This window comes from Sinocyclocheilus rhinocerous, unplaced genomic scaffold (genome assembly GCF_001515625.1).
Source record: "Sinocyclocheilus rhinocerous isolate Xijiao unplaced genomic scaffold, SAMN03320098_v1.1 scaffold193, whole genome shotgun sequence".
NCBI lineage: Eukaryota > Metazoa > Chordata > Actinopteri > Cypriniformes > Cyprinidae > Sinocyclocheilus > Sinocyclocheilus rhinocerous.
The window spans coordinates 692,121-702,989 of NW_015627585.1; the positions used below are offsets into that span (position 1 = coordinate 692,121).

The 10,869-nt window shown below is 35.4% G+C and overlaps 1 protein-coding gene across 5 annotated transcripts in view; it reads right to left on the minus strand.

The window, feature by feature from the left end:
• Nucleotides 1-10,869, minus strand: part of dync1i1a (dynein cytoplasmic 1 intermediate chain 1a) — a 106,840-nt gene that overhangs the window by 35,590 nt on the left and 60,381 nt on the right. For all 5 annotated transcript variants that reach the window (XR_001638788.1, XM_016542732.1, XM_016542753.1 and 2 more), the window contains 4 exons: nucleotides 7,160-7,306; nucleotides 5,348-5,461; nucleotides 5,136-5,269; nucleotides 3,920-4,064 (listed from right to left, as the gene is read on the minus strand). Coding sequence is in view for 4 of the 5 variants with exons in the window: in XM_016542732.1 (XP_016398218.1) it covers nucleotides 3,920-4,064; nucleotides 5,136-5,269; nucleotides 5,348-5,461; nucleotides 7,160-7,306 (540 nt within the window). In the remaining variant the exon portion in view is untranslated. The remainder of the gene's footprint in view (nucleotides 1-3,919; nucleotides 4,065-5,135; nucleotides 5,270-5,347; nucleotides 5,462-7,159; nucleotides 7,307-10,869) is intronic.

Sequence of the window (10,869 nt, forward strand, 5' to 3'; positions counted from 1 at the left end):
TAATTTTTAAGAATATTTAGATCATGGAAATTAAGTATCAAAATATTAGATAACTTAAAAAACCTGAATTATTAGTAAATAAACATTTTCTAACAAAAAGTGCTAAGTAGAAAAAAAGAAAAATGCACAAAGAACTTGTATGGAGATTTTTCCATCAACAGATTTTTCCCTGACCTTTGCTCTGTAAACTAAGGGTGCACACTATTGCTGAAAAACACAATCCCTACTTAGCAGTCAGATGTCCGTATGCACAAAGGCACAGATCCCTAAACAAGGCCATATCTTCAGATGAAACTTTTTTTGTAGAAGCATTTTTTAAATTTGAACTAGCACCTCATGACTAGACCACGTTATTTACAAGAAGCTGCAAAAGACACAGGCACAAGTGGAATGCAAAAAACATGGTGACTTTAATTTTTATGTAAATATAATGTGCGATATATTGCGTCACCAAAAATTATTGAGGTCATGTACATATATTGCGCGATAAGTCGATATATTGATTATTGCGACAGGCCTAATTATAACCAATCGCACATGATTCTGTTGAGCTTATGAATGCAATGACCAATCAGAGGCGTTCAGATGAGTCATCGCTGAAACGCCGGTGTTTTGTTCAGTGCGTGCGCTCGCTGACTGTATTCTGCTCTCTGGTGAATTTTCTCATGAGAAACAACAAAGTGTAGATGTGCATACGAATGTAAGATATTCATTTCACAGTGTAAACAGTTTCAGTGATTATAATGGGAGTTTTGAGAGTTTGAACTCTGGCTAGACTGAAGTCTGTGATAATGTTTTTGATAATGTAAATTAGGGCTGGGTTTTGACACAAATTTCAAGATTCGATTCGATTCTCATTCACAAGCTTGCGATTCGATTCGATTACCAATTCGATTCGATTCAATATCGATTATTTTGGATATATATATCAGGTACAGTATAGGCTACATGCCAAATTTTCAAACTAATGCTGTAAAATATACATGAGAGTCAGTTGGTACTACATTACTATAATATTGAAGGTTAATGATTTGTTACTGATTTGTTAAAATTACACTTAATGAAGTTTTTTAAATAATAAAGTTAGAATTACATAATAATATTTCTACTTCAATTCATTTTTTTATATAAACCTAATGGTGGCTGTCATAAAAACTTGATGGATTTATTCATACATAAATTAAACATTGAAGAACAGTAAAATTTATAATGAATATGTTATATGGTGCATATATTTAGCAAAATGCCCCTCTCTACAGTTTATTTTTCTAGCTGACTAATGAGTTTATGGTCACCGAATATGTTTTTCTGAGGTAAATGTGACGTTACATGTCATTGTTTACAAGACGTTATATTGACGTATTTGTGCAGCTGAAACACTGAGCGATTACATGAGACTTTTCCGTAAAAATGAGAATCAATTAATATCGAGATATCTATATTTTTTACCCAGCCCTAATGTAAATGTTCTTTCCTCTCTTTCTGTACCATGAAAGTGTTATAATTAGTAACTTACAATGTTTTTATTCCATTAGCCTATAGATCAACTAACATAATCTATAAAGGTGCAAAATATATTTACTTACACATATTTGAGAATCGAGATATTTCATGATATAGTTAACACATTTGGGAATATTTCAAATAAAAAGGAAAAAATAAATAAAACATAAACTTATATCAGTTATACAGTGCTATTGTGGCTGCTGTGTGTCACATGACAAGCATGACGCCACTGACACTACAATACAAAATCATTTGTCAGATAAATGAAACATGATGAAACATTCATTTGAGTTTAAATTGTTATAGCTTACTTGTAGAGATTGCAGTGATAAATGACATGGTGAAAAATGACCGACAAGTGGCCCCTGCCTGGCCCCCCAGTTACAGTGGTCTAGAACCGCCACTGAAAGGAAGGGTTTAGAGAGACTGAATCTTAGAACTGCTTCAAACAAATCGTTGGAAAATGAGGCAATATTAAATGCATATTTTGAGAAAACAAATGCGTTTTTTTGACCTTGCATGCATGTAAACCTATTGTAGGAGACTCCCAAAACAATATTAGGGACCTTAAAAATGGCATAATAGGGGCACTTTAAAGGGACAGTTCTCATAAAAATGTACAGTACCATTCAAACTTTTTGAAAATTTCAAAATTCTTGTATGCTTATCTAAGTGGCATTTAATTTTATGAAAAATATAGTTTAAAAAAACAGTAATATTGTGAAATATTACAATTTAAAATAATGTTTTGTATTTTAATATATTTTAAAATGTAATACATTTTAAAAAGCAGCATTTATTTGTAAAATTTAAATATATTTTTTAACATTATAAATGTCTTTACCGTCACTTTTGATCAATTTATTGTATCCCTGCTGAATAAAATTGATTTCTGAAAAAAATAAACCATACTAACTACAAATAATGTTTAACTTTACTGTAAATTCTGTCATCCTTATCTCATCCTCATGCCTGTAAATTACTTGAATTATATATACAGCTACAATATGACCTCAAAAGACCTGAAAACATAACAAACAAGATATTTGGACCACCTTTCAAGATAAGATATTCGGACCAAAAACTTCAGTCCCTATTAATTGTAATTTTATGGAAAAGAGCGACCAGCGCGTTCTTCAAATTTTCCCATTTTGTGTTCCACACAAAAATGAAAGTCATAGATTTGAAAAAACATGAGGGTAAGAAAATGAATTTCATCAGTTTCATTTTTGGGTTAACCATCCCTTTAACTACTACTTATGTTTTCCGTTTCTACCAAGGTTGTGTCATTGATGTCTCTTCTTCAAGCTATCCCACTTTTCCATCGCTTTTTTTAAATTCGTGCCTCTCTCTTCTCCCCTAACATTCCTTCTACGTCCATCTTTTATTCATACTTGGCCTTCATGCTTCCCTCACTCTGTGGTTAATGTGATCTGAGCCAGTATCTCTAGACACAGATTGCAGTATCTGTGAGCACAACCATGTCCATACGTCTCCCACCCTAACCAGCTCTTGCTCAATCTCTTTGGTCCATGTGGTTTGAACCCCAATCAAGAGACTCAATCATTCATTTCTGAACTTGCAGATTAAGCTCCAAGGCAAAAAGCCGCTGTCCAGTGGTCTCAAAGCTTTGGATACAGAATGGATTTAGTTGCATGTACAAGACAATGCCAAGATGCTGTCTTCATTAACAAAGCAGGGCTTAAAATGCTCTTTAGTAAAGATGTACCTACATTAATGTTGGAGACTGTGTGTGCATTTTGCCTGGTTTGTACATTTCATATTAGGGTTTCATAAACATAAAAAGCAAAAAAAAAAAAAAAAAAGCCAGCACTTTTATCTTGCTTTCCAGTAAGATACCTCCTTAACACAAGATGCATTTACTTGAAAACAAAAATTGTCTAAGATAATAAGAATTTTACTGTAATTTCAATTTGTACTGTATTTTTTTATACATACATATATACTTAAAACAAAGAAAAACAACGTCAGTGGGGTTATTTTAGATATATGTTACTGGAAAACAAGACAAAAACATGGATTAAAAAAAATGTATAACTCACTATTTGTACTTTCTGAATGTTCTGAATGAGGTTTCTGAAAAACCTCAAACCAAAAAAATGTTTGCTGCTGTTAGAACGGGAAGGTGTAAATAATTCCATGTTTAAACATTCAAGTATCACTGAATGAACAGAAGTTCTACAAAACTTCAGACTCTTGAATGAATTCATTGATGATGTACTAGTTAATGTTTAAATGGTGGCTAATTCCAGTCCATGAGTCTCATTAAAACTGATTATTAGTCATGCATAAATTCATTTAGTACATCTTGCACTGTGTCTAGGGTTAGGCAATAGAGAAGAGTGAGGTACTCTGATAATGCTTAAAAGGTGTAGAGGATATTATTTCTTACCTTTGTACTCCACAATTTTACAGTCCAGTCAAAAGAAGAGGTGACAAAGAGGTGGGAGAAATCGACAGGACCCACAGCACTGTGACAACTGATGCCTGTCACTGGCCCCTGATGGCCCTCAAACATCTCACAGATGCCTGCTTTACTGTGGAGCAACACAAAAAGGAAACAACTCAAAGGTATCAAATAATAACAACAGTTTTGATATTCTTAATAAAATATTGAAAGACATTCAATTAAAATGATCAAAAGTGACAGTATTAAGACATTTACAAAATTACTAATTTCTTTCTAATAAATTTCTGCCCTTTTGTACTTTATATTCATCAAAGAATCCTGAAAAAATATTCCACATACTCTGGTTTCCACAAAACTTTTAAGCAGCACAACTTTTTTCACATTGATAATAAGAAGAAATGTTTCTTGAGCACCAGATCAGCATATTAACATGATTTCTGAAGGATCTTACAAAAAATATTACCGTGGCTCATTAAAAAATATTACCCATGGATAAAGTGCACGGCACCACCGGAAAGACAATACAATTTTGGTCAGACCTTGTTGTGACTTCATTGGATCTTTTGAGATCGTAATTTATACATGTACTCATCTGTATTTTGTTTTGGTCATGAGTTTTATCTTTTCGGTCACATAATTTATATATTTTTTGTAATTTTATATATATATTCTTTTTTACCTTTTTTTTTTTTTATCTCCTCATCTTATGATTCTGAGTGGATCTTGGGTTTGATTTTAAATAATTAAAATGTGTTATAAATAAGGAATAAAATTTTTTTTTTTATCAGAAGCCAACAACAAAGTTTAAAATGCTTGTTTTGATTGACAGGTGAGTAGGCAGTTCAGGATGGACATCACTACAAATTAGATAAAAAAATATGACCACATGCATTTCCGACTACCTCTGAATGGTTTGGACCCCAGTTATACTTTATTTATCTCTGACCTTGTAATGTGGTGTTTGGGTTTTGTTTCATGTTCATGTTTTCATGTCTTTTATTTTGTAATTGTTTCACCCTGTTGTGGATTTTGGATTTCACCTTGTTTGAATAAACTGCACTTGGGTTCCTCACTACGCTCGCCTTCAGTGGGCTGAATCGTTACAGACCTCTTCTGATCGGATCACCCAAAGCACTTCTAAGTGTCTAACGGTTATCATGGACAGTCTGTCAAATGTATGCATGTATGTGCCAGTCACCTGCCATGTCTGGATGCTGTATACACTGTTCCCTCCTCACTGCCAACAATGTAATTATTGACGTCTCCAGTGGGGAAGGCCATCCCAGTCACAGCCACCGGCTTAGACTTGTTATAAACAAGCTCCATGCTCTCCTACAACAGACACACATGGATTGAGCAAGAAGACTTTTATACAGACGTGATGGATGCTGGAGTAATATCAGCACTGACCTGAGGCTGTGACAGCATATCCAGGTTCCAGGAGCACATCCGGCCATCTGTGGACACTGTGATCAGGTTGTTGGCGTTCTGAGTGCCAACCACATTGACGCAGTAAACAGGGTGCTTTGAGAAAAATACATTTACAGTATGTCACCTACAATTGTCTGACAAATATGAGAAATTCAAGAAAGTGTTATACATGGAGAGCAAACATCTATGAATGGTCCCTTAATGAAAGCTATGAACTGAATGTCTATATAGAGACAATACCTAGCTTGTGAACTAACCTGGCCTGAGCATCTGCCCGTCTGCAAATACAGTCAACTGTGTAAATCCATTATGTCGTTATTGTCGACAATTTGATTTTTGTTTTTTGACCAACAATGGGCTCTTTCAGACGGGCCGGTGGACTGGTGAGACGGCAGTCGAGACATAGGCTTTCATTATTGAGGGCACGGGAGTTTAAACCCTCAGCATGTATGGCATTCAGGGGCCATGTGTGTGGCAGCTGAGAACAATAAGGGTCTATGGACGTCCCTTTCCTCTGCTACTAGGCTGTACTGTCTTTATTGCATGACAAGGAGTTAGATGGGGCTCATTGAGCCTGACTGTGCTGACAGACTGAGTCTAGCCCTGTGTAGACAGTGGGCGGCCTTTTGCACAGAGGGAAGATGAGGTCAGGAAAACGTTGAGGGGTTGATTGCTACCAGCATCATGTAATAGCCTGATTGTCCGGTTAAAGGGATAGTTCACCCAAAATGAAAATTCTGTCATCATTTACTCACCCTCATGTTGTTCCAAACCTGTATGATTTTCTTTGTTCTTTTTAAGAATGTTTATGCTGCTCTCTTCCATACAATAAAAGTAAATGGAAATCAAAATAGACAAAAAAGCACCACAAAAGTGTTTAATATAGTAGTACAATTTAGCATACTTAAAAAAAAAAAAAGAGTACTTATGATGTAAATAATATACTTTAAAGGAATGTAGTTAAGTGTGAACTGAATGTAATGGTTTTTAGACTCTAAAATGCATTAGCTGCAAATAAATTAAAATGTAAATTTATATTAAATGAAATTTGTTGAACTTAAGAGTGCTTTTTGATCCACTTACTATAAATAAGATTTAAGCACATCTTTATATGTAATTTTATAATTTTTGGTAAAAGTGCATTGCCGAATATACTGTCAAGCAGTAAAATGTGTATTTAAATGCATTTAAATTTATTTGTAACTGGACATTTGTAATGATGAAGCTGCAATTTAGTACATTTAAAATATTACATTTAAATCTTTAACTGTAAAATTGTATAACACATGATTATAAAAGTATAATCGAGTACTTTACACATGCTTTAGTATGTTTATTAAAAAAATCAAACTACAAAATGTATTAATGTACTTTAAAGTGAACCTTTAATTTGACAATTATTAAGTGCAATTTTTAAGTGTACTTAAGTGTGTTAAAAAATGAAAGTACATTTAAGAGGCCTTTTATTTAATTAATTATCTGCAAGGACAGTTTTTTTTTAAATATACATTTAAGACTTGAAATACACTACAACTGAACATTCAGTACAATTAAGCAAACTTTTTCACATGAAATGACGCTTTGAGCTTTGGGTAGGAAACAGACTAAGATTTAAGTTGTTACTCACCGAAAATCATGCTTGACAGTCATAGTCACCGTTCACTTTCATTGTATGTAAAAGAGTGGCTTGGGTAAAATCCTTTTGTTTTCCACAGAATAAGACTCTTTGAAAACACTTAACTGAATTCATGATGGAGTGTAATTGATGACTGTATCTGTAGGTTCTCTTACTGTGTGTGCTGCAGCGGACAGGGGGGTCCTCTGAACCGGCGTTCTTCGGTGACTTCGGTTGTCCCAGAGAACAATCTGCCCCGAGTATGTGCCACCCACCAAAAGGTTAGGATGAAACCGAGCAAAACCCACCGACACCACTGGAGACTGGAAAAGAGATGACAAAACAAAATCTTTAGGACAAAAGATGGAGATGAAGACTATGTTAAGGATTGTGGGGGCAGCAGTTTTATATTACAGCATCATAAACAGAGTGCAGTAGAGCGAAAAGTGCAGCCTTTTGTTGTGACAGCCTTAGTCTTGAACTTTCCCTCTGTCTTTTATTGAGACTTACATAAAACGTGCCCTCATGCTTACATATTTTCACACCAAATTCTCTGTAGCACCCTTACTAAGCACTTTTACAATTATCTCAGGAGACCAATTACTGAGAAGCAAGGAGACAATGATATTTTGTTTTACTTGCAAAACTGGCCTTTTCGTCGTGGTGTGACAGCAGCAGGACAGAAGTGTAAAAGGCATGTTTTCATAGCGCTCTCCAGTCATCTGTGAAGCAAAAACTACGACTGTCTCCCATCGCACACCACACCATCTGCGGCCTTCTCGTCATGCACCCAGAGTTCATTTTAAAGTGACTGGAAAACAAACCAGAGAAAAAGAAAACAAGCTTCTCTTTTCTTTCATTCGTCCCCCCTCTAAAAAAATACAGCTTCTAAGAGGGTTTGGGAGCAACCTCATATTTTTTTATGAGGTTTTTTAAAAGGACTCAAAATAAACTAAGTTGGAGGGGTAAAAATAAAGGCAAGTTGAGTTTATTTACACTGAGGACACGCAGGCCAATCTGGTTTTAAGTTTAAACGCATTAAGACAAAAAGTGTTTGATGGTTGGACTGGAGATTATTTGGAAAGTTTAGAAATACATATGACTGATTGTGTGATTGACTGCGGCCTGACAGAGAAATACTACATAAATATCAAGAACCGGTTCTTATTTAGAAATTATTCCATTCATTTATATACAGAAATCGAATGATGTTGTGTTTCATTATTGGTTGTTGCAATTGCAATTGCTATTGCAACACTGCTATTGACTCTACAGGGTAAAACATATAGTACTCATTCTGCGATCAATGTAGTTTGATTCCCGAATGACTCTCATAAGCCTTTTCTGAATGAAAACCATGCAGTCTGAAGTGAGAAGTTCGATTCCTAAACAAATTACTCGAGTCAGTTTTTTTTAGTGAATCAAAACCACGCACCATGAAGTGAGTAGTCAGATTCCCGAGCAAATAACTCTTATGAGTCAGTTCTTTTTAGTGAATCAAAACCAAACAGTGCAACAAGGGTTTTCCGAATCCAACCAATTCGCTAACAAATAACTCTTTTGAGACAATTCTTTTTGGTGAATCAAAGCCATACAGCATAAAGTGAGTAGTCTGATTCCCAAATGAATGACTCTTTTGAGGATGTTCTTTATAGTGAATCAAAGTCATACAACACACCCAGGGTGATCAAAATGATTTGCAAACAAATGATTCTGATGTGCAGGTTCTTTTTGGTGAATCAAAACCATACAGTGCAACCAGTGTATTCCAACCAATTCACGAATAAATGACTCTTATCATTTGGTTCTTTTTAGTGAATCAAACACATACAGCTAACGACTTGTGAGTTCTTTAATCAGTGGTATTTTATAAAAACAATAGAATAAATTAAATGTTACCACATTTTTTGTTTGTTCGGTACTATTTAATACAGTTAAAGCCAATAATTGGTTTGCACTTACTGTATGCCACATTTAAAAAAGACTATGAATACTGAATAAATAAATAGTCAGGAAAAATTCACTAGCTTTACATTTCTTGTGATTCCCACCCTTAACTACAGTGTTATTGTAGAAAATAAAATGGAAAGCAGATACTTTCAAGGCACTAAACCACCTGCAATAATACAATCACTGGACATCAAAAGCCAACATTTCAGTTAATAAATTGATTAGTATCTTTTAAGAGGTTGAAAAGTTTCACTCAAGTCTTGATTAGTCTGATTACCATACTGCTGGAAAAGGATCTCAGTTCTGTGATTAATGATCGGTCAGTTCTGAATACTAACACAGAGACAGGGGAACATTGCTGCTTAAATACACGGCTATTTCAATCAGAGCCACAAGACGACCCCTGAACTAAGTCTCTTTCTCTCCCTCTCCTATAGTCATGTGTCAGGGACACACTCCCCAGACCAGCGCCTTATTACTGGGCTAATGAACATGAGCTGGGGTCACCACAACAAGAGGGTAATAACTCCACTATGAAGCCATTAATCAGAGACTTAATGAAGTATCGTAACCTGAAACTTCAGCTCAGGAGAGCAATCCAGCCAACAGCCAATCACAGCCATCTCTGGCCTCTATCCGCACACCGCAGGCCTCTGTTTTTATCTAGTCGTCTACTGTGGTATCATCACTGTGTCCTGCAGCAACCTTTGATGACTCGATCTGTCCGCTTTCTCTTCTTAAACTTAAGATTAATTCTTTAGCTTAACAGTTTACTAGTTTACTTTTGATTGGATAAGCTTTTAAGTACCCGATTTGTGTGAATGTACCTGTTCAAAGAAAAAAGGTATTCATAATGTCTGACAGTTTCTTGTTGCCAAAATTATGTGAAAATCACAAAAATACATTAGGACCTTTCGACAAATTCAAAAATGGCAAAAATTGATTGAACTTTGAGCACTGAATGACAACGATGACTAGAGTAATGCTGTAGTCATAGCTTACTTCATAAAGTTCAATGCATTGGACAGTGTTGGCACAATGTGAATGGGCCTTTAATCATTAATAACATGTCATAGGGCAATCTCAGTTTATAAAACATCTGATGTATACTTCCCTCATTACCGTAACCACATAAATCCAGAGAGACCTTTTGCTCCATAACGAAGCGCAGATAAATATGACAAGTATTTGAACTCTTTTTAAAGTCATAATCTAAACAAGGCAAAGGCACAAGACACTGAGAGGAAAAGGGATGAAAAGGCTGTATATTCACACCATATGGAGAGCGTTGGTTAAGATCTGTCTATCTTCAACGTCTGGACCCTGAAACTACCTCCTTAGTTTTACTGGAAGCCATAAACACCATTATTTGAGCAAGCTTTTGCTACTGGAATTAGCTCACTTTGTCTCAATAGACTGGTTGGCTGTGATCTTTTCAGCCATTTTCAGATTCAGACCTGCTCAAACTGGCACCTAAGTATAAGAACAAATTGCACTATTCCACCATTTCGACAATGCAGTCATTTCACTGATTTAAAGGGGTCATATGACGTTGCTAAAAATAACATTATTTTGTGTATTTGGTGTAATGCAATGTGTTTATGCGGTTTAAGGTAAAAAAAAAAAACACATACTTTTTGCCCCGCCTTTCTGAAACACGTCGATTTTTACAAAGCTCATCGTTCTGAAAAGCGTGGTGTGCTCTGATTGGCCAGCTATCCAGTGCGTTATGATTGGCCGAATACCTCAAACGTGTGACAGAAATGTGACGCCTCTTACCATACTGTGATGCCGTGTCCCGGCGCGACGAGACAAAACCAATAAAACCCATTACAAACGAGGCATTTGTTGCATCCAGTCTTTTTACGTGTTGCATAGCGCCGCGTAAACATAAAACCATGTCTGCATTTGTGATCAGAGAAATGACAAACAACAA